This window comes from Hyperolius riggenbachi, chromosome 3 (genome assembly GCF_040937935.1).
Source record: "Hyperolius riggenbachi isolate aHypRig1 chromosome 3, aHypRig1.pri, whole genome shotgun sequence".
Classification (NCBI taxonomy): domain Eukaryota; kingdom Metazoa; phylum Chordata; class Amphibia; order Anura; family Hyperoliidae; genus Hyperolius; species Hyperolius riggenbachi.
The window spans coordinates 300,268,294-300,292,471 of NC_090648.1; the positions used below are offsets into that span (position 1 = coordinate 300,268,294).

At 43.2% G+C, this 24,178-nt stretch overlaps 1 protein-coding gene across 1 annotated transcript in view; it reads right to left on the reverse strand.

The window, feature by feature from the left end:
• The window catches only part of SCAF11 (SR-related CTD associated factor 11), a 135,252-nt gene that overhangs the window by 7,595 nt on the left and 103,479 nt on the right, over positions 1–24,178 (reverse strand). The window contains exons 11-12 of the mRNA XM_068276591.1: positions 16,511–19,486; positions 10,688–11,082 (exon numbers count right to left, since the gene is read on the reverse strand). Coding sequence (XP_068132692.1) covers positions 10,688–11,082; positions 16,511–19,486 — 3,371 coding nt within the window. The remainder of the gene's footprint in view (positions 1–10,687; positions 11,083–16,510; positions 19,487–24,178) is intronic.

Here is a 24,178-nt window from a genome sequence, read left to right on the forward strand (position 1 = left end):
CCTGCTGAATGGAAGCTTGTGGCAGTGAGATGCAGCTCTCATTCAAAGCCGAAAGGAAACTGTTACACACACACACTAGTTGCGATGTATTGTTAAAAAGCAGACGTGAACTAAGTGTAGTGCCATCTTGTGGCCAAAAAGTAAAATACACCTTAAAGCGGATCCGAGATGAAAAAGTAACTATAAAAAGTAACTTGTCTATATATCTTATCTAAAGTTTAGATAGTTTACACCGCAAATCTAGCTGCAAACCGCTTCAAAAGTTTATGCTGATTTATTGCGGTGATACAATCAGGGCAGCCATGTTCTGTTTGTCACACTACACTGAGGCAAGCTGATAGCATCTCCAGCTCTCAGCCTGTGGAAAATTTCACTCCCCCCCTCCTCCTCTTTGCCTCTGAAATCTCTGGCTAGTAACCTTCTCCTCCTGCCCAGACTGAGCTCCCATAAGCCCCTGCTACCTGGGACTGAGAGCCAAGGCTCTTTGAAAAGCTGTGGGTGGGGCTTGTTTAGTTTATAGGGAATTAGAGTATTAAAACAAAAAAAAGTATTTGACTTGAGGAATGCCCTATAAACTATATGAATAGAACACAATTATGCAATGAGTAAAAGTTTATCTCAGATCCACTTTAAGACACTTTCAAAGATGTAATTTTTTTTATTTTGGTAACTATGGTATAGGGGTGGAAGGGGTTAAAACATGTTTATTAAACCATTAAAAAAAAAAAACTACTACATAGTTACCTTAGGGACACTAAAAACGGGAAAAATACACCTTTACTTCAAAATAAAATATTATCGTCATGCATTGTACTAAGGACACAATTTAAATGTAATAACCAGGACGAATGGGCGCATGAAATATGTCTGTTTTATCTACAATACCATTTTTAAACTACAATGGCTGAAAGCTGAGAAATTATGAATTGTTGCAGTTTTTTTTCCTTCCCTGTAAAATGCATTTAAAATAAAATAATTCTTAGCAAAAAGTACTGCTCAAAGAAAGCCTAGTTTGTTGTGCAAAAAATATATAGATTGTTTCAGTGTGATAAGTAGTAATAAAGTTATTGGCAAATGAATGGGAGGTGCATTATGTGAACATTGCTCTGGTCTTGAAGGGGAAAAAACCTGTGGTAGGAAAGTGGTTAAGAAATACCACTAACGATATGAGTAACAAGGTTGTTCTTTCCTGCATCCCTCAGGATGACCACCATAGAGACAATCAAGAAACCTTAGGGTAGGACAACTCCGGGAAACACTTTTCTAACGAACGTTTGAGAATCAACCAGGGTTTTACACTTGACAAATCAGACTATATGCCAATTTGATGACCGCTATATACACACACACACACTTTGTCATCTAATTTAACAGTGCCAACAGGCTTCAAGAAACCAGATTGATCTCTTAGATGGAAATTTCTTAGGCACTGGTCACATTTGGCAATTCAGATTCTTCCAAGACATTGTTCTTTAGAATTAACCTTAGCCGAACTTATTTCTTTCTCTGGATTTTTATTCTAAAATACCAGAAGAAAGGAGGAGTCATTAACCCAACAGAACTGACATCACCCAAAAAATTAGTATAAGGGCAATCAGCCTCTACATGTTACCTGTCCTGTCACAAGAGAAATGCTATAGGCGCTTTGTGAAGTAGCAGATTTCGGCATGCTTTCTGTGGGAGAACCTCACTGCCCCATCTCCCCATAAGCACTATCGAGTGTGAGCACTTGAGAAAGCCGACTGATCCATTAAATTGACTTAGACCCCACCTCCTTCTGTCCCTTGAAATGGCCAAAAAACATGCTCCATTCGCGCCCAAGAGGCTGGAAATGCCTGTTACCTAAATCTGTTTCCATATGGGAGGAGCATCGCATCTCTCTGGTGGCCATCTTGAGGGACGCATGAAAAATAACTGTTGCGCTACATAAAGATGGCCTAGGCTAGAAAACATTTGCTAACAACCTGAGACTCTGCTGCAGCATGGTGGCCAAGACCATACAGCAGTTTAACAGCATACATTCCACCCAAAACAGGCCTCACCATTATTGACCAGAAAAAAAGTTGAGCTCACATGTTCAGCATCATATCCAGAGGTTTTTCTTTTGCAAATAGGTGTATGAGGGCTGCCAGAATTGCTACAAAGATTGATGGGGTGAGGGGTCAAGCCTGTAAGTGCTCAGACCATACGTTGCACACTGCCTCAAATTGGTCTGCATGGCCATCATCCCAAATGGAAGCCTCTTCTAAAAAATGAAAAAGATGAAGCACAAGAAACCTGCAAACTGTTTGCTAAAGACAAGCAATCTAAGGATATGGATTACTGGAACCATGTCCTTTGGTCTGATAAGATTCCTATTTGGTTTAGATGGTAACAATCATGTTGCAGCAACCAGGTGAGTAGAACAAAGACAAGTATGTCTTGCCTAAAATCAAACATGGCAGTGGGAATGTCATGGTTTGGGGCTGCATGAATGGTCCTGGAACTGAGGAGCTACAGTTCACTTACATTACCATGAATGTCAACAAGTACTGTAACATACTGAAGCAGAGCAGGATCCTCTATCTTTGGAAACTGGGCCGCAGGGAAGTATTCTAACATGATAACCCCCCCTCCAACACACCTCCAAGATGATCATTGCCTTGCTAAAGAATCTGAGGGTAAAGGTGCTAGACTGGCCAAGCAGGTCTCCTGACGTAAATCCTACTGAGCATAATCCAAATGGAAGGTGAAAAAGCACAAGGTCTCTAACATCCACCAGCTGTGGGATTTCATCATGGAGGTGTGGAAGAAGATTCCAGTGGAAGCCTGTGAAACTGTTGTGAGCTCCATGCCCAAGACACTTAAGGCAATGGCCTCAATTCACTAAGAGCATGCTGGAGATGAGGCAAGAGAAAACTTAAGCCCCATACACATGCTCAACAGCTGTCTTTTATGCTTTCACATATGCTTTTTGTTGTGAAACAAGTTGAAACCCCTATAAAAAACAAAACAAAAAAAAAACTGTTGGATTGACTGATACACAAGGCGGTGTGCGAATTCTGATCGCTGTGCCGTGCAGATTTTTCATGCACACAAAACCGCACAGGATTTCTTACAAGTGGAAACAGGCCCATCCACTTGTATTGGTTATGCGAATCTGCATGCAGATTCGCACAAGTGGAAACGGGCCCTAATAATTTTAGCCAGAGCCCCTGAACACGCATGCAGATCAGGTGCTCTGACTGAAGTCAGACTGGATTAGCTGCATGCTTGTTTCAGGTATGTGATTCAGCTGCTGCTGTAGCCAAAGAGATCAGCAGGACTGTCAGGCAACTGGTATTGTTTAAAAGAAAACATCCATATTCCTCTCAGTTAAGGTTCCTTTTAACTTAAAGACAGAAGAGTTAACTTTAAGTTTGCCTGAGGTAAAATGTTTCCTGAATACTACATGTCTCATCACCATGGTGATCACTCTAGAAACGTTATTAAAGACAGGAGATAAGCTTAGTGAATTGAAGCCAATGCTAGAAAACAAAGGTGGGCACACAAAACCTTGACACGTTGGACACAACTTTGACATTCTTTACTTAGGGGTGTACTAATTTTTGTTGCCAGCGGTTTAGACATTAATGGCTGTGTCAAGTTATTTTGATTGGATAGTAAATTTACAGTTATACAAGCTGTACATTGTCTGCTTTACATTGTACAAAGTGTCATATATTTTCATGGGATAACACTGAAGATATATTTACAAAAATGTGAAAGGAGTACTCAATTTTGTGAGATACTGTAGAATGCAACTTGGGCTCCACAACCAACTCTGAGAATAAGCGTCCACATGCATGTGCAATCATACTAATGCTTAAGATTCAAACCATGAAAGCAGTCTGATTGGAGGCATTGAACCACTATACTAGAAGCATATTGGGCAATAACTGGGGAGCTTTCTCAGTCCCTGGGCAGTTTAGTCGCCAGGTGATCTCCAAACAACGTGGTAAAAGCACCCAAAGTAGTAATTTTTGCAGTATACTGTCAGAACATTTTTGGGTTACTCCTTGTTCTGAGTGCATAATATAGTAATCTATATTTCCTTTCACATTACACATTACAACACTTCTGGCATTATTTGGCAGTACAAGGAGACAATACACAGGTGCAGTTACAATTTTCTGTATTTACTCATACACAGTAGCAAGAAAAAGTATGTGAACCCTATGGCATTATATGGATAGGTCTTCTGACAGCTCTTTTGTGCGAGGCATCATTCACATCATGCAATGCTTCTTGAGTAAAGCAAACACATAACTGGTGTGTGTTTTTATAGGGCAGGGCAGCTGTAACTAACACCTCCAATCTCATCTCATTGATTGGACTCCAGCTGGCTGATACCTCACTTCAATTAGCTCTTGGAGAGGTCAGTCTCGGGGTTCACATACTTTTTCCACCTGCACTGTGAATGTTTACATGGTGTGTTCAATAAAAAACATGGAAACATTTAATTATTTGTGTGGTATTACTTTAAGCAGACTGATTGTCTATTGTGACTTAGATGAATATCAGATCATATTGTATGGCCAATTTGTGCAGAAAGCCATATAATTCCAAAGGGTTCACACTTTTTCTTGCTACTGTATATCCGCTAAAACCCCTTTCTGAGATATTACGCATTCGCCAAAAAGATCCAGAACATGTTAACCTCTCAATGCTAAATTTTGCTTGTGGCAGCTTTAACCACTTAAGGACCACAGTCTTTTCGCCCCTTAAGGACCAGAGCCTTTTTCTCCATTCAGACCACTGCAGCTTTCACGGTTTATTGCTCGGTTAAACCAACCTATCACCTAAAGGAATTTTACCTCCTTTTCTTGTCACTAATACAGCTTTCTTTTGCTGCTATTTGATTGCTGCTGCGAGTTTTAGTTTTTATTATATTCATCAAAAAAGACATGAATTTTGGCAAAAAAAAATGACTTTTTTAACTTGCTGTGCTGACATTTTTCAAATAAAGTAAAATTTCCTATACATTTGAGCGCGAAAGTTATTCTGCTACATGTCTGATAAAAAAAAAAAACATTCAGTGTATATTTATTGGATTGGGTAAAAGTTATAGCGTTTACAAACTATGGTGCCAAAAGTGAATTTTCCCATTTTCAAGCATCTCTGACTTTTCTGCGCCCCTGTCAGGTTTCATGAGGGGCTAAAATTCCAGGATAGTACAAATACCCCCCAAATGACCCCATTTTGGAAAGAAGACATCCCAAAGTATTCAGTGAGAGGCATGGTGAGTTCATAGAAGATTTTATTTTTTGTCACAAGTTAGCGGAAAATGACACTTTCTGACAAAAAAAAGAAGAAAAAAAAAGTTTCCATTTCTTTTAACTTGCGACAAAAAAAAAATGAAATCTGCCACAGACTCACTATGCTCCTCTCTGAATACCTTGAAGTGTCTACTTTCCAAAATGGGGTCATTTGTGGGGTGTGTTCACTGTCCTGGCATTTTGGGAGGTGCCTAATTGTAAGCACCCCTTTAAAGCCTAAAGATGCTCATTGGACTTTTGGCCCCTTAGCGCAGTTAGCCTGCAAAAAAGTGCCACACGTGGTATTGCCGTACTCAGGAGAAGTAGTATAATGTGTTTTGGGGTGTATTTTTACACATACCCATGCTGGGTGGGAGAAATATCTCCGTAAATGACAATTGTTTAATTTTTTTTACACACAATTGTCTATTTATAGAGATATTTCTCCCACTCAGCATGGGTATGTGGAAAAATACACCCCAAAACACATTATACTACTTCTCCTGAGTACGGCGATACCACATGTGTGGCACTTTTTTGCACCCTAACTGCGCTAAGGGGCCCAAAGTTCAATGAGTACCTTTAGGATTTCACAGGTCATTTTGAGAAATTTCTTTTCAAGACTACTCCTCACGGTTTAGGGCCCCTAAAATGCCAGGACAGTATAGGAACCCCACAAATTACCCCATTTTAGAAAGAAGACACCCCAAGGTATTCCGTTAGGAGGATGGTGAGTTCATAGAAGATTTTTTTTTTTTTTGTCACAAGTTAGCGGAAATTGATTTTAATTGTTTTTTTTCCACAAAGTGTCATTTTCCGCTAACTTGTGACAAAAAAAAAAATCTTCTATGAACTCACCATACTCCTAACGGAATACCTTGGGGTGTCTTCTTTCTAAAATGGGGTCATTTGTGGGGTTCCTATACTGCCCTGGCATTTTAGGGGCCCTAAACCGTGAGGAGTAGTCTTGAAACCAAATGTCGCAAAATGACCTGTGAAATCCTAAAAGGTACTCATTGGACTTTGGGCCTCTTAGCGCACTTCGGGTGCAAAAAAGTGCCACACGTGGTACCGCCGTACTCAGGAGAAGTAGTATAATGTGTTTTGGGGTGTATTTTTACACATACCCATGCTGGGTGGGAGAAATATCTCTGTAGATGACAATTGTTTGATTTTTTTTTTACACACAATTGTCCATTTACAGAGAGATTTCTCCCACCCAGCATGGGTATGTGTAAAAATACACCCCAAAATACAATATACTACTACTTCTGAGTACGGCGATACCACATGTGTGACACTTTTTTGCAACCTAGGTGCGCTAAGGGGCCTAACGTCCTATTCACAGGTCATTTTGAGGCATTTGGATTCTAGACTACTGCTCACTGTTTAGGGCCCCTAAAATGCCAGGGCAGTATAGGAACTCCACAAGTGACCCCATTTTAGAAAGAAGACACCCCAAGGTATTCTGTTAGGAGTATGGTGAGTTCATAGAAGATTTTTTTTTGTCACAAGTTAGCGGAAAATGACACTTCGTGAAAAAAAAAACAATACATATCAATTTCCGCTAACTTGTGACAAAAAATAAAATCTTCTATGAACTCATCATACACCTAACAGAATACCTTGGGGTGTCTTCTTTCAAAAATGGGGTCACTTGTGGGGTTCCTATACTGCCCTGGCATTTTAGGGGCCCTAAACCGTGAGGAGTAGTCTTGAACCCAAATGTCTCAAAATGACCTGTGAAATCCTAAAGGTACTCATTGAACTTTGGGCCCCTTAGCGCAGTTAGGGTGCAAAAAAGTGCCACACATGTGGTATCGCCGTACTCAGGAGAAGTAGTATAATGTGTTTTGTGGTGTATTTTTACATATAACCATGCTGGGTGGGAGAAATATCTCTGTAAATGACACATTTTTGATTTTTTTTATACACAATTGTCCATTTACAGAGAGATTTCTCCCACCCAGCATGGGTATGTGTAAAAATACACCACAAAACACATTATACTACTTCTCCTGAGTATGGCGATACCACATGTGTGACACTTTTTTGCAGCCTAGGTGCGCTAAGGGGCCCAATGTCCTATTCACAGGTCATTTTGAGGCATTTGTTTTCTAGACTACTCCTCACGGTTTAGGGCCCCTAAAATGCCAGGGCAGTATAGGAACCCCACAAGTGACCCCATTTTAGAAAGAAGACACCCCAAGGTATTCCGTTAGGGGTATGGTGAGTTCATAGAAGATTTTATTTTTTGTCACAAGTTAGTGAAAAATGACACTTTGTGAAAAAAACAATAAAAATCTAATTTCCGCTAACTTTTGACAAAAAATAAAATCTTCTATGAACTCATCATACACCTAACAGAATACCTTGGGGTGTCTTCTTTCTAAAATGGGGTCACTTGTGGGGTTCCTATACTGCCCTGGCATTTTACGGGCCCAAAACTGTGAGTAGTCTGGAAACCAAATTTCTCAAAATGACTGTTCAGGGGTATAAGCATCTGCAAATTTTGATGACAGGTGGTCTATGAGGGGGCAAATTTTGTGGAACCGGTCATAAGCAGGGTGGCCTCTTAGATGACAGGATGTTTTGGGCCTGATCTGATGGATAGGAGTGCTAGGGGGGTGACAGGTGATTGATGGGTGTCTCAGGGGGTGGTTAGAGGGGAAAATAGATGCAATCAATGCACTGGGGAGCTGATCGGAAGGGGGTCTGAGGGGGATCTGAGGGTTTGGCCGAGGATCAGGAGCCCACACAGGGCAAATTAGGGCCTGATCTGATGGGTAGGTGTGCTAGGGGGTGACAGGAGGTGATTGATGGGTGTCTCAAGGTGTGATTAGAGGGGGGAAATAGATGCAAGCAATGCACTAGCGAGGTGATCAGGGCTGGGGTCTGAGGACGTTCTGAGGTGTGGGCGGGTGATTGGGTGCCCGCAAGGGGCAGATTAGGGTCTAATCTGATGGGTAACCATGACAGGTGGTGATAGGGGGTGATTGATGGGTAATTAGTGGGTGTTTAGAGGAGAGAAGAGATGTAAACACTGCACTTGGGAGGTGATCTGATGTCGGATCTGCGGGCGATCTATTGGTGTGGGTGGGTGATCAGATTGCCCGCAAGGGGCAGGTTAGGGGCTGATTGATGGGTGGCAGTGACAGGGGGTGATTGATGGGTGGCAGTGACAGGGGGTGATTGATAGGTGATTGACAGGTGATCAGTGGGTTATTACAGGGAATAACAGATGTAAATATTGCACTGGCGAATTGATAAGGGGGGGGGGGGGTCTGAGGGCAATCTGAGCATGTGGGCGGGTGATTGGGTGCCCACAAGGGGCAGATTAGGGTCTAATCTGATGGGTAACAGTGACAGGTGGTGATAGGGGGTGATTGATGGGTAATTAGTGGGTGTTTAGAGGAGAGAAGAGATGTAAACACTGCACTTGGGAGGTGATCTGATGTCGGATCTGCGGGCGATCTATTGGTGTGGGTGGGTGATCAGATTGCCCGCAAGGGGCAGGTTAGGGGCTGATTGATGGGTGGCAGTGACAGGGGGTGATTGATGGGTGGCAGTGACAGGGGGTGATTGATAGGTGATCAGTGGGTTATTACAGGGAATAACAGATGTAAATATTGCACTGGCGAATTGATAAGGGGGGGGGGGTCTGAGGGCAATCTGAGCGTGTGGGCGGGTGATTGGGTGCCCGCAAGGAGCAGATTAGGGTCTAATCTGATGGGTAACAGTGACAGGTGGTGATAGGGGGTGATTGATGGGTAATTAGTGGGTGTTTAGAGGAGAGATGTATACACTGCACTTGGGAGGTGATCTGATGTCGGATCTGCGGGCGATCTATTGGTGTGGGTGGGTGATCAGATTGCCCGCAAGGGGCAGGTTAGGGGCTGATTGATTGGTGGCAGTGACAGGGGGTGATTGATGGGTGGCAGTGACAGGGGGTGATTGATAGGTGATTGACAGGTGATCAGTGGGTTATTACAGGAAATAACAGACGTAAATATTGCACTGGCGAATTGATAAGGGGGGGTCTGAGGGCAATCTGAGCGTGTGGGCAGGTGATTGGGTGCCCGCAAGGGGTAGATTAGGGTCTAATCTGATGGGTAACAGTGACAGGTGGTGATAGGGGGTGATTGATGGGTAATTAGTGGGTGTTTAGAGGAGAGAAGAGATGTAAACACTGCACTTGGGAGGTGATCTGATGTCGGATCTGCGGGCGATCTATTGGTGTGGGTGGGTGATCAGATTGCCTGCAAGGGGCAGGTTAGGGGCTGATTGATGGGTAGCAGTGACAGGGGGTGATTGACGGGTGATTGACAGGTGATCAGGGGGGATAGATGCATATAGTACACGGGGGGGGGGGGGTGTCTGGGGAGAATCTGAGGGGTGGGGGGGTGATCAGGAGGGGGCAGTGGGCAGGGGGGGGGGATAAAAAAAAAATAGCGTTGACAGATAATGACAGGGAGTGATTGATGGGTGATTAGGGGGGTGACTGGGTGCAAACAGTGGTCTGGGGGGTGGGCAGGAGGGGGTCTGAGGGGTGCTGTGGGCGATCAGGGGGCAGGGGGGGGGGGAATCAGTGTGCTTGGGTGCAGACTAGGGTGGCTGCAGCCTGCCCTGGTGGTCCCTCGGACACTGGGACCACCAGGGCAGGAGGCAGCCAGTATAATAGGCTTTGTATACATTACAAAGCCTATTATACATATGTGCAGCGGCGATCCGGGAGCTAGTAACCCGCCGGCGCTTCCGAACGGCCGGCGGGTTACTACGAGCGGTGGGCGGAGCGAGTCCCCGGCGGCTGATTGCATCACGAATGACGCGATCGCCGCATAGCCACTCCCGCAGCCGCCCCCGCCGATGGGCGTATTGCGGTCGTTTGGGCCCGGACTTTGCCGCCGCCCATCGGCTGGGGGCGGTCCTCAAGTGGTTAATGAAGCCATTCAGGATCATTGTGGTAAGCCAAGCTGTGGTTAGACATACTAACTTGTTTATACTTGCACCTGAGGAGAGCGTGCCTAGCAAAGCCTATGCAGCACAAAGTAATTATTCTGGGAGGGGTGAGCATTAATCTATTGTCAGACTTGTAGATATATTTAGAGTAGTGACATTAAAAGGAGATTTTCATAAAGTACTACTGAGTCAGGCGTTGAATAGGAATGACAACAGTAACTTACACCTTTTAAATTAAATTTGTCTTTTTAAAGTTATCACCTGAATAAAGTTATAATGTTTTTAAACACTCTCTCTAGCTGGTTGTCTGACTCATGCTGTTGAGTCAGAAAGACAACCCGATAAACTGCTTATAAACTGGTCTCTTTAAACCACACCTAACAAGAGTGAAATTCAGCTTTGTTTTTCAAAATAAAGTAGCAGCATAAAATACATTCCGATAAATAACATACCGGCAGTGGTTTGACTTCTTGCTGTGGAACAACATAGCTGACTTGCTGGGATGGTGGAGGCGGCGGTGGGGGTGGTGGCAGTCCCTGAGGCACATTAGATGGAGGAGCAGATACCTGGACAAGAGGCATTGCTGGGTGAAGGTGCATAGGGAGCTGAGGATGAATGTTATACGGATTGTGGTGGATGTTCACAATAGGGGGCGGGACTCCCACATTATATGGGTAAATATTCACTGTTTGCGGAGGCGGATTCATTGGTTGTGGAGGGGGATTCATAGGTTGAGGAGGAGGATTCATTGGTTGAGGGGGCGCTACATTCATTGGGGGCTGAACAATATTTACTGGCATCTGAGCATTTTCAGTCTGTTGGCTTGGTTGGTCTTTGAGGGCTTGATCTATTTTGAAAACAAAAACAAAAAACATTAGTAGATAAGCCATGCTTTTTACACAGTTGACAGAGGGGACTGATCACCTCCACATTACACACAACTGATGTTACAAACATTTGTACCAATACATAGCTCTGTTACACATGATGTTTTTGGAAACTGCATTATATTCAGAAGCAAGGTTTATCTTTCCATGTATGGGTTTTATACAACAGCAACACCAATCATGAAAAACTACCATCAAATTGTAGAATATTCCAGAAACCTTATTCTCCTTGTTTAGAGTCTGCTATTAGGTACCACTGAAAGGCCACCTCAAGCCACAATTATACAAAACCAATTCTATCAGCATCCCGTGAACTAGGCTACTAACACACTGGGGAATTGCAAATCCTGGAAACATCCTGCAGCAGAACAGAAAAGTCAGTGTGTGTAAAATGTCCAGTGAAGTATAAAAAGCATGCTTCGCCACGACTGTATACATGCACGTCATCCGGGAAACGCATTCCTCTTGTCGGATAAAATGCTACTCCCCAGGGTGACAGTACCCAGAGAGTGCCACATCTCTCCAATACAAACGAGGAGAATATTTCCAAAATGTATTTCATTGCTGCTTTCTAGTGTCCTACACAAGGTTCACCAGGGTTCACATAGAACACCTGGAGATCTCAGACAGGAGAAATCTCCCAAATAGGGGACACAGACAATAGGAACAGCCTGGGAGAGAGTAAAATGTATCCACTGCATAAATAAAATAAAACTTGGGTGAAAAGGGGTTCCAGTTTGACTGTTGTAAGAAACAGCATCCCCAGCAAAGACTCCAAGAACCAGGACTTAAAGCTTTGGTAACAACCAGGTGACTAAAGGAATGTCAGGGGTGAGAGGCCTCCTACAAACAAATGAGTAGTCAGATCTGTATAAAGTTTGCCACACAGAATCAAAATCAATACATTTTCCAGTTTTTCAATAAAAACAATAGATTGTATAAGAAATGTAAAAAAACGTATTTCAATAGAGAAAAAAAAAAATCTGTTCACAGATTGAGGTGGTCTTTAAAAGTGGGTGTGGCTAACTACTCATCTACTGTGCTCCCTATGACAAGGCCAACAATAGTTTTTCTCATTTATATAATAGAGTGCATTATCATACTACTCCCCATTACAGTGCTCACATAATATTGTTCCCCATTACTGTGTTTTTTTTTTTTTTTACTATGCCCTTCATATTGCACTGATCTCCAAATTAGTGCTTTTTACAGTACACCCTATTATAGTGTGCCTTGTTATACCACACGCCATTTTTGTGCTGCCCATTACTATGCTTGCTAATCACTCTAATCAGAATGCTGGTCATTTTAGTGCCCCTTACCAATTGTGTAGGTACACCTCCTTGCTGAGTCTAGCATAAGCATATTGGTTATATTTCATGACACCTCTTTCTCACCTCAACAGCTGAAGCCATTCATCAGGGAGAGAGGAAAAAAAAAACTGCCATAGAACTACTGTGGGGTCCTAAAGGAACTTTGTGATTCCATGTGACCTGGCTGAGAGAGCCTACCATATGTTACAGCACTAACTGTTGCGCAGTCAGTGGTTTCCTGAACGAAATCAACAAAATGTGTGAAAGAAAAGTTGTGACCCAGCCAGCCAATGACCGGGTGCAAAAAACCCTCCCCTGAGTAACTACTTTAGATTTTAGGACATGAATCTCACATCCTAATGGGCATTGTTTGTTAGGAAATAAATAAGCCACTCTCCATATTCTCTTTTGATACCGGGTCACATAAGGACCACTATGAAATGGTGTTTTGTATGAATAAAAAGTTATTAACCCTTTCATTGCATATAGCCGGTACCAAGATTGAATAGACTAAAGAGCAAAATAACCAAACTGTCACTTCCAAAACCAGAAAACTACCAAAGTCCCAAAATCTTTAAAGAGGCACTACAGGGAAGAACTGTAAAATTTAAAATATGTGCAAACATATAAAAATAAGAAGATTTAATGATGTATGTACACAACTTTAGCTAAATTTTCTAGTTAATAAAGCAAGCTTTTTCTCTCCATCTGAGAAAAGAGACTATGGTCCTTAAACTATTTTAAAGGGGCACTACAGCAAAAAATTGTAAAATTTAAAATATGTGCAAACAGACAAATAAGAAATACATTTTTTCCAGAGTAAAATGAGCCCTAAATTACTTTTCTCCTATAATGCTGTCACTTACAGTAGGCAGTAGAAATCTGACAGAAGTGGCAGGTTTTGGACTAGTCCATCTCTTCATAGGGGATTCTCAGCAAGGCTTTTATTCTTTATAAAGATTTTGCCGAAAAAGCATTTAAACAATGATGCTGGACAGCTTCCCTGCTCACTACACAGTTAGTGAATGGCAGTTGCTCTGTCCAACTGCCTTTAAAGAGGAACTGTAACATGAAAAGATCCCCTGGGGGGTACTCACCTCGGGTGGGGGAAGCCTCCGGATCCTAATGAGGCTTCCCACGCCGTCCTCCATCCGTCAGGGGTCTCGCTGCAGCCCTCCGTGGAGTCCGGGCAGTGGTGACGTCAATATTTACCTTCCTGGCTCCTGCGCAGGCGCTCTGACGGCTGTCGGCTCCGAACTACACGGAAATACCCGATCGCCGTCGGGTCCGCTCTACTGCGCAGGCGCAAGTTTCCTGCGCCTGCGCAGTAGAGCGGACCCGAATGAGATCGGGTATTTCCGTGTAGTTCGGAACGGAAAGCCGCCACAGCGCCCCCGCTGGAGCCAGCAAAGGTAAATATTGAACTGACAGTCGGCACAGTCGCCGGCTGTTCGGAGGGCTGCGGCGAGACCCCCGTGGGACAGAGGACGGCGTGGGAAGCCTCATTAGGATCCGGAGGCTTCCCCCACCCGAGGTGAGTACCCCCCAGGGGATCTTTTTAATGTTACAGAGTCTCTTTAAAAAAGTGCTTTTGAAACTAAATCTATCCCTGAGAATCCCCTATAAAGAGATGGACTAGTCCAAAACCTGTCACTTCTGGCAGATTTCTACTACCTACTGTAAGTGACAGCAACATAGGAGAAAAGTAAATTATGGCTCATTTTACTCTGGAAGAAAAAAATGTACTGTACCTATTTGTATGTTTGCACATATTTACAATTTTACAGATTTTCACTGTAGTGCCCCTTTAACCACTAAACCGCCCTAAAGACCAGGCCATTTTTCTCTAAATAGACCACTGCAGCTTTAAGGCCTCGCTGCAGGGCCACACAACTCAGCACACAAGTGTTCCCCCTCCCCCCCTTTTCTCCCCACCAACAGAGCTCTCTATTGGTGGGGTCTGATCGCGCCCCCCCCCCCCCCCCCCCCCCCCAGATGTTTGTGTATTTTTATACACATTATATTGTGTATTTTTATATTACACAAACTCTGGTTTCTCTATAGTGGGGAAGTCTATTTTACCAGCTCTCCCAGATAATGTTAGGTACACAAAGATTTACTGCCAGGTCGATTTCCAACATGTTCAATTTGATTTCTGATAAAGACAATGATCGGTAACCAGAACGGACATGTTGGAAATAATCGATCTGACACTAAATCTGCCAGAAAATCTCAAACATGTCAGCTCTGATTTCTGGTCATTTTCCGATAGATTTCCAAATGTTTTTGGTTTAAGTTTATCGAAAATCGATTGGAAATCAAATTGGTTGGAAAGAATTGATCTGACAGAAAATATCAGTGTGTACCTAGCATAACTTGAGTTCATACAATTTCTCTGTGGCTGCGTAAACACTCCTGAATTATAAGTTAATTATACGTTCAATAGGTCATAATTTCTCTCTGTGGGAGCTGAACCATCATTAGCCACCTTACGACCGCCTAATGCCGATCGCAAGGTGGCAGCCCCAGGACCACGTAAGGCCGATTGGAGTGAAGTCCTGGAGCTGTAGTCTAGCACGGAACGCGCGCGCATGTACGATCATTCCATGCCGGTTCACGGAGCTCTGCTTCGTGATCAGCCTGCTAGTTGCGATCGCGGCCAAAAGGCCCTTAGTAAATGAAAGGATAAAGAAATCCCCTTTGTTTACATTGGTACATCACTCCTATCTACTGCAGTGCTGTACAAGGGACACTCAGCTGTCCATCAGAGCAGCTGGCAATCTAAGCCATCTCATAGGCTGATGCCTACGAGAGGCGGAGAAGAGGACGGATCGCAGACCTAGTCAATTCAGGACGGGGAAGAGGGGTGGGAGGTAAAGTCAGACTGCATTATGCAGAATAAAAAAAACAAACAAAAAACAAAAAGGATCACAGGAGTGATCAGACACCTCCAAAAGAATAGGACAATAAAAGGAGGGTAGATTCATTTGTCTGCCGAGTTGTATGGCTGTGCAGCAAGCTGACAAAGCTGCACAGCCCTGTGTTCTGAAAAATGGCCTGGTCACTAAGTGGGTCTAAGCCTGAGGTCCTGAAGTGGTTAAGAGCAGTTGTTTAAAGAGACTAACTAAATTTTCAGCCTCATTTCTTCTATCCTATAAGTTCCTATACCTGGTTCTACTGTGGTCTGTGTTACTGCAGCCTTTTCTAGTTGCACAGTGGCTGTGTTATCTCTGTTATATGATCTAATCTTCTATCTTCTGTCGGCTCTGTCGGCTGAGGCTGGAATGTGTGGAATGTGCTGCACTGCTTGTCATTGGCAGAAGATATACACACCCTCTCCAAGCTCTGTATGAGTCAGAGACTGAGCTACTCTCAAGCCTATCACACGCTAGTTAGAAGCCATGTCTTTTGTTTGTAAACACTGCCTAAAAATGGCAATTACAAGCCAGGATTGCAGCAGGGAGTGGCAGAAACAGCACAGAGGGGCCCAGGAAAACATAATAAATAGAATGGTATGCATTTTATTGTAAGAATTTTAGAGTACAGATTCTCTTCAAAGTGGACCTGAACTCTTGCACAGGACAGAAGGAAAATGTAGAGAAATGCACCCTGGATGTATTTAGAGAGTTTAGCCTGTTTAATTCCCCCTCATTTGTGTCTAATCACAAGTTATAATTTGATCCTCCTCTGTGTCACATGACTGCCTATGGCAGATAAGCCCATTTGAAATTACAGGCTGTAAACTATATGTCTGCTTCCATAAATCAGGAGGTAGAAACTGTGCAAATTATGTTAGGATTTGTATCAGCTGTAAAAAATATTTTTTTTTGTTTAAATGCTATTATGCGGTTGTGAATCTAAGAGCAGAGAGGAGTTCTGAATTCAGGTCCACTTTAAGAGATAGCACAATCTAAGTATTAGATGTATGAATTAACTGTCTAGTTTATTTTCAACCCAGCTTCACTTTAATATCTTAGAGCTCAAGTGGCTAAAAACAGTTGCGCTTTGCTAGTGAAGCAACTTTTTCACAATCTGCAATACATTTGTTTAAGAACAAATCTGTAAAAATTCAAACCTTGGTCCTGGGATGCCTCTGGTCTATTCCACCCTGGCTGATTGCCTGTGGAGTTTCTTCCTCTTTTTGAGTAGTAATTTTGCACGTCGGCAGGCAGGGTTTTCCTAACAGCCCAACTGGATGCAGATGTCCATCCAGAGCGATCAACAGGTGACTCAAATGTTTCCTCAAATTTAGGCTTATAACTTTTATGCTCTTGAGGCCTTGTCGACTCCGGCCCTGAAGTGTTAGAATTTCCTGAGTAGGGCTGTCTATTGTTCCAAGTATTCTCATGCTGGTCTCCATAATTAAATCCACCTCTGAAACCACCCCGACCACGACTACCACGTCCCCTAGGCGAGTTCCAGTCCATGTTAACATTTCTGCTCCATGAATCCCCCGAATTAAACTGGTTATCTTCCCAATGAGAACTCCGAGGAGAACCTCTTCCTCGGTTTCCTCCTCTTCCTCCTCTACCTTCACCCCGGCCTCTGTCTCCCCTTCCTCTAAAGTCACCTCTTCCTCTGTAGTCTCCCCTAGTCCAATTTTCTCCTCTACCTCGTCCATCTCCTCTACCTCTGTTGTCCCCCCAACCTCTTCCTCTTCCATCTCCCCTCATCCAACCATCTTCCCTACCTCTACTTTCCGTAGATCTGATCCTTTCTGCCACCCAATCAGGGTAGTCATTCTTATTTTCCATGTATGGCTCAGATGAAACTCTTGAATCATATTTATCAGTTCTAAAATGTTCATTTGGCTTTTCAGGTTCATTTCTTCTAGGCCTTTCAGTTCCCCTTGGACTCTTCCAATTATCATTTGGTCTTCTCTCTCTCCAAGGAGGCGAGCCCTTATCAGTCTTCTCCACTGTATTAGTTCTACTTCGGTTTGTGGTGCGTGATCCAGACCTTGAGCGAGACCTACTTTTAGATCTAGACTGCCTTCTATGATGCCTGTCTCTACTCCTACCTTTCCACTGTTCACTATGATTACGATCTTTTTCTCTACTCCGTGATCTAGATTTAGGTTTACTGGGACTGGGAGGGTCTCTATTTTTAGAACGTGATCGTGACCGAGATTTTTGTCTCTCTTTAATGTCATTTTTACTAGGAGACCATGTTGTCGATGGAGAATGGAATCTAGACCTGCGTGGACGTGGTTCTTTTTTACTTGCTTCTTCACCAGGCGGCACAGGTGGCTTTTGAGTAGATTCAGACTCTTGTTTCGCAGAAACTGAAGAGCTGGGTTCATCCTCTTTTTTGGAAATGGAAGAGCTGGATTTATCATCTTTTGCTGGAATTGAAGAGCTGGGTTCATCATCATCATCTTTTGCAGATGCTGAAGAGCTGGGTTCTTCTAAGGAATCTTCAGTCTTTTCTGTGGGAAGCTCAGTTTCAGTCTCACGATCACTACACACAGAATCACACTCCATGGCTACAGATTCATTATTATCTTCACTAAATGCCACCTGTTTTTCACTTTGGGGATCTGATACTTTCTCACTACCAGACATTTTGCTACCCTCTTCAATAATGGAAAGGTCTGGAAAGCTTTCAGTCCTGTTACCCCCTAAAGGAAGATCTTTGTTATCACTGCATAGTGTAGTTGCTTGTACTTCAGCAGAATCGCCAAACTCCTTAACTGTAGTCTCTTCAGGAAGCTGTGTTTTATTTGCTGAAATGTCAGTGCTACATATATGCTCTGATTCAACTGATGAACATGTTTTAGTATCTGTCAGACCGGGCTCTTGCAAGCTCACTTCTAGTCCATTAAGTTTATCGTCACAGCCATCACTTTCTGATGAACTATCCCGCATAGGCGATTCCACACTTTGCACTTTGGGGAGATCATCAGTTTCAGATGCATTTTCTTTAAAAGAATCACAGGAACCAGGTGAGTGTTCCGAACTAAATCGCTTTTCTAAATCTACAGCAGGGGAATTTAGGGACTCCTTAACTTTTGTCTCATCTTCTGAATCAACTACATTTTCACTTTTAGAAGGAGATAAGCTCATCAACTGGTTCTTATTCAAGCTTTCTGAAGATTGCGCCTCTGCCTGACCAATGTCTGAAAAGGAAGGTTCCTTAAAATCAGAAATATCTTCAGGAGATGCTGATGGGGTCAAAGGTTTTTCATTAGTCAATGATTCATTTTCTGAGGCTGGGGAAGATGGAGAGCAAGCATTATTAGAGGACTTCACAGAAGCAGGAGAACCTTGGCATTCTCCTTCAGAGTCCTGCATGTTGTCAGACTGCAAACAATCTTCCTCAGTACTTAAGTGCTGTTCTGTATCTAGCACATCTGAGTCAATTTCCCCTCCAGATTTGGAAGTTGGATCACTTTTCTCTAAAGACATCTGACCATTTGTAAATGAGGGGGAAGGTGGTGTATTTTGCAGGTCAAGAGATGCAGAAGTGTCTTCATCAATGTTTTCCACACTTAGTACAGGGGGTGAATCAGGTATAGGTTCATCTGTAGACTGGCCCACAGGGGACAGAGCCAAGAAACTGTCTTCTTGTTCAGATTCCTTTTCAGTACTGACTGCATCAGATAATTTGACTTCACATGGTGCTGTATCAGATAAATCATCTGTTACCTTGGCCTTTTTGCTTTCTTGCTCTGTTTCACTGTCTGAATTTTCTCTACTTTCATTAGATTCTTCTTGAGTTTGTGCTGCTGACCTGAGTCGTTTCCTTGTTTGGGCTGATTTTTTGGGTGCTCTTTTCCTTTGTTTTGCTGATGGCTTACGGTGTTTTTCAGATGAAGAAGGAGCATTTGTAGAAGAGGAAGAGTTGTTACGTCCAGCTGCATCATTATCAGAATTGCTGGACTTTGGTGAGCTTTGAAGCGGACTGACATCAGACCTGCTGTTTCTGGTTGATCTTCTTCTAGTACTGGGCTGTACATTTTTCTTTCTTGATCCTTTGCTACTAGAAGCAGCTTGTTTTTTCTCAGTTCCATCTTGTGCACGAGAATGAACACATGTTCTCTTGGGAAAATCTATTTTTGAAATAAGAAAGACAAAAACATTGCCACTAGTAAGTATTAAGTATGTAATTGCATAGATATACATTGCCACAATAAAATTTTCTAATGAAAATCTAATTCAAAAGATATCCTAGTTGGTATATAAACATTAACATTATTATTTACCCATTAACAGAACTGAACAAACTAACAATTAGTAAATAAATGTAACATTTGGAACTGGAGAGAAGTTACATTTAATAAGTTCTTTGGTGTTCTCATTTAATTCATACAAGACAAAAAAAATACACATTTTTTACTAGTTGGTATTTTAATAGATAAGACTTTGCCTTATAGGTTTCTTAGCTGGATCTCATCAAGAGGAAGTTATACAGACTTAAGAGTCTAATGTATTTCAATATAGCACACTTCTAAATTGCTTTTTTCTATGTGCACCTGCGTGTAAGTTTGCACATGTGCATAAGGTCAGACAAGCACAAACTCTGTAGTCAAACCATCAATCCAGTACAAGAACTGTCAGATACAACAGAATGGTTTTAAAGTAGAGGGTTTTCAAATACCAGAGATTATATTATGCCCTTACTGTGCAAGCATAAGCATATGCACATATGCATTTATTCTCTAGCTTAGACCATGCACACACTAAATAAACTAATTACGCACTGCCTGTACATATACTGTATACTTCCCCACCTCTTGTTTCCACCCCATTCCTTTAGATTGTAAGCTCGCAAGGGCAGGGCTCTCACCCATTTGTGTCATGGAATGTTATTAATTTAATTGCTTGCACACTGTTAGACATTTATACATTTTAGTCATCAGGTTAAATCAAATTGTAATCAGCAGTGCTGTATCTTGTATCAGTGTTCATATTTGATGTATATCATTATGTAGCCCTTGTTTGTTTTCTTACATTGTACAGTGCCACGGAATATGTTGGTGCTTTATAAATAAATAATAATAATAAACACAAGCACCGTGCATAAGCAACACCTTATGATTAGTCCCCTTTAAAACGTTAATGCATGTTGAAAAATACTGTCCCTAATGAACTGCATACATTCAACCTCACTCAACACTAGTGTTAATTACAATCTTTGTAGGCATTAGAGATGGGCCGAACGGTTCGCCGGCGAACTTTGGTGGTTCGCGTTCGCCTGCACCAGGCGAAATTTTGCGGAAGTTCGATTCGCCCCATAATGCTCTATTGAGCAAAACTTTGACCCTCTACATCACAGTCAGCAGGCACATTGTTGCCAAACACAGTGCTCTCACTGCTGGAGGCCCGCCCCCTCCTCCTCCCTCCTCCAAGCAAGGTCCTTATGCCATTTGACTCACTTGTCTGCCTACACTAATTAAGGGACAGCTGCTTCCCTCCTCCCTTCTCCCTTCTCCCCTCTCCCACCGAAGGGAGGAGGGTCTCATCTGCCAGGGAATTACATTATTTCAAAAGCCAGCTTACATACCGTGGCTGGGAATTGAACCCAGGTCTCAGTGCATGGTAGGTAACTAACATATCCATTATACCACCAACACTACTAGCCAAAACTAGTCCAAGCTCCAAACTCAATCCAAGAGAAAAATTAGACAAGACAAGACAAATAACATTTATATCACACTTTTCTCCTGGCAGACTCAAAGCACCAGAGCTGCAGCCACTAGGGCACACTCTATAGGTGGTAGCAGTGTTAGGAAGACTTGCCTAAGGTCTCCTACTGAATAGGTGCTGGCTTACTGAGCAGACAGAGCCGAGATTCGAACCCTGGTCTCCTGTGTCAGAGGCAGAGCACTTAACCATTACACCATCCAGCCACTGCTTAAGGATATGTAGCATGGCTTTGCCTTTCGTGTTCAACAGTTGTCCAAAGAGAACCCCAGATAGTCAGGTAGATTCATCTCTCTCTCTCTCTAGTAGGGATGGTCACCGCTTTCCGCGGAATTGTATTTTTGAGCATAAATGGATTGAGCATAAATGGTACATGCTAGGCTGGCTTCAGCATGTAGTGTTGGTGGTAGCAAGGCCATGCCTGGCTACATATCCTTAAGCAGTGGCTGGATGATGTAATGGTTAAGTGCTCTGCCTCTGACACAGGAGACCAGGGTTCGAATCTCGGCTCTGTCTGCTCAGTAAGCCAGCACCTATTGAGTAGGAGACCTTAGGCAAGTCTTCCTAACACTGCTACTGCCTATAGAGCGTGCCCTAGTGGCTGCAGCTCTGGCGCTTTGAGTCTGCCAGGAGAAAAAGCATGCTATAAATGTTATTTGTCTTGTCTAATTTTTCTTTTGGATTGAGCATAAATTGTACATGCTAGGCTAGCTTCAGCTAGAAGTGTTGGTGGTACAATGGATATGTTAGTTACCTACCATACACTGAGACCTGGGTTCAATCCCCAGCCACGGTATGCAAGCTGGCTTTTGAAATACTGGAATTCCCTGGCAGATGAGACCCTCCTCCCTCCGGTAGGAGGGAATAGGTAGAAGGGTGGAGGGAGCTACAGGTATTAGAACCCTTGAAACATGTTTTCTATCATTTTTTTAGCCAGTAGAAATTTTTGTAAATTTTAAGTTCGCAACCCCATTGAAGTCTATTGCGGTTCGCAAAATTTTCCGCAAACCGAACCTTCCACGGAGGTTCGCGAACCGAAAATCGGAGGTTCGCGACATCACTAGTAGGCATCAATGCAATATCTACCCATGTGTGATATAGACAGACACAATCTAGTACTGCACCTGGCTAGTTTCCAAATGCCCCATATCACTCAGCACTACCCAACATTAAAATCTGCCACCATGCTGCTAGAATCATTTACCACTATATGAGAGATGCTAGGTCAGACAGCAGATGTGTTCTGTTAGGACCAGCTTCACACGTCAGCTGACTTCTCAACTATACACAAATGTGCTGCCAATGCCAACTAATATGGAGCCGCATACTAACCCATATGGTGTGAGGCGACTGTACATCTAATGTCATGCAAACAACCTCTATCATCAGCCAGTATACAGGCTTCCTTAGGTGGTCACACATGTTTTAAAGTGAACCAGAGGTAAAAATAAACTGAGGAGATAATTATATTGATATTCCTACTTCTAAAAATGACTAAGTATCCCAGAGTTTTCTATTTAAACATTTTACAAAAGTAGGTTGAATGTTTTACTGTCTCAGTGGCAACCTATTAAGTGTCCCAGAGTTAGAAAAAGGTAAATAGTTCATGTATTTTATCTCTCCCTCAGAAGTTGTATTCTGCCAAGAAAACTTATGGTTGCAATTTGCTTATCAGTGAGGTTTACTATATTCCCAACAAGGTAAGGACAAGACAGAAGCTGTCAATTATATGCCTAGAATGTAACTCTTTCAGGCAGCAAAACAAAATAGCCTGGTTATTTATATGTTTTGTACTGCACATACACAAGTTTATCTCACATCACATATCACCTCATGTACACTATAAGCAATACCTATGGCCTGGCTGTCATGCTGATCATCTGCCTCTAATATTTTCAGCCATAGACATTGAACAAGCATGCAGATCAGGCTGACAAAAATCTGACTGGATTAGCAGCAGGCCTGTGATTCCAACACTACTGCAACCAAAGAGATGAGCAGGACTACCAGGCAAGTGGTATTGTTTAATAGGAAATAAATATGGCAGGCACCATATACCTCCTTCTTCAAGTGTCCCTTAAAGGGACTCAGAGCACCTCTCATGGGCATGCCTTTAAGACTCTGACCAGTACTGCAAAGTACTTAAAGGAGTCATCAGGGGAAAAGTGGTAAAATAATTGGTACTTACCGGGGGCTTCCTCCAGCTCCAAGCTCCCAGGACGTCCCTCGCCGCAGCTCTGCCCGCAGCAGTTCACCGCAGGTCTGTCCCAGTCCCCGGTGAGGACGTTAGAGCTGCGCCTGCACAGTCCGCTCCGGCCCACGTGGCGATGATTGACAGCACTGCTTGCGCAGGTGCAGTAGAGAGCGATCTTTAGGTCGCTCTGACGTCCTTGTCGGGGACCGGGACGGACCTGCAGCGAATGGCTGTGGGCAGAGCTGCGGCGAGGGATGTCCTGGGAGCTTGGAGCTGGAGGAAGCCCCCGGTAAGTACCACTTATTTTACAGTTTTTTTCCCTGAGACTACTTTAAAGATGCATACATTTCTGTAGCTTGTGCTCTCCTCTTTCATTTGATGCCTGAATCGCTATTCTACACCAAATAGTTTTCTTTCGATTTCAATTTTAAAATTGTGGCTGCCATCTTGGCTATGTTATAACTTCCGGGTCACCACTGTCTTTGTTAGAGAAGTGCATCACTGAATGAAGCAGGAAGAGGAAGTGACACGCATGGCCATTGCAAGAGGCTCCTCCAGAGGGGTCATAGCATTACTTTGTTGGAAGTCGTCTGGCTTAAAGGCATGCCCATGAGAGGTGGTCGGAGTCCCTTTAAAGAGAACCAGAGTCAGATTTTTTTTTTAAATCTGAATAGGACACAGACATGTTCGGTGCACAATGGCATGCCTCTGTAAACTATTGCTGCCGCCAGTCCCCCCATGGCTCTGCTGTCCCCCCCTGCAAAATAGCAACAGGCTAGCGACAATCTGCTCGTCGCTAGCACGCTATTTATCTCATATTCATCTATCAGCTTCTCCTCCCCCCGCCTTCTCTATTGCAGAGCTTCCCCGCCTCTGTCCCTTTGCTCACCGCCTCCATAAGCTT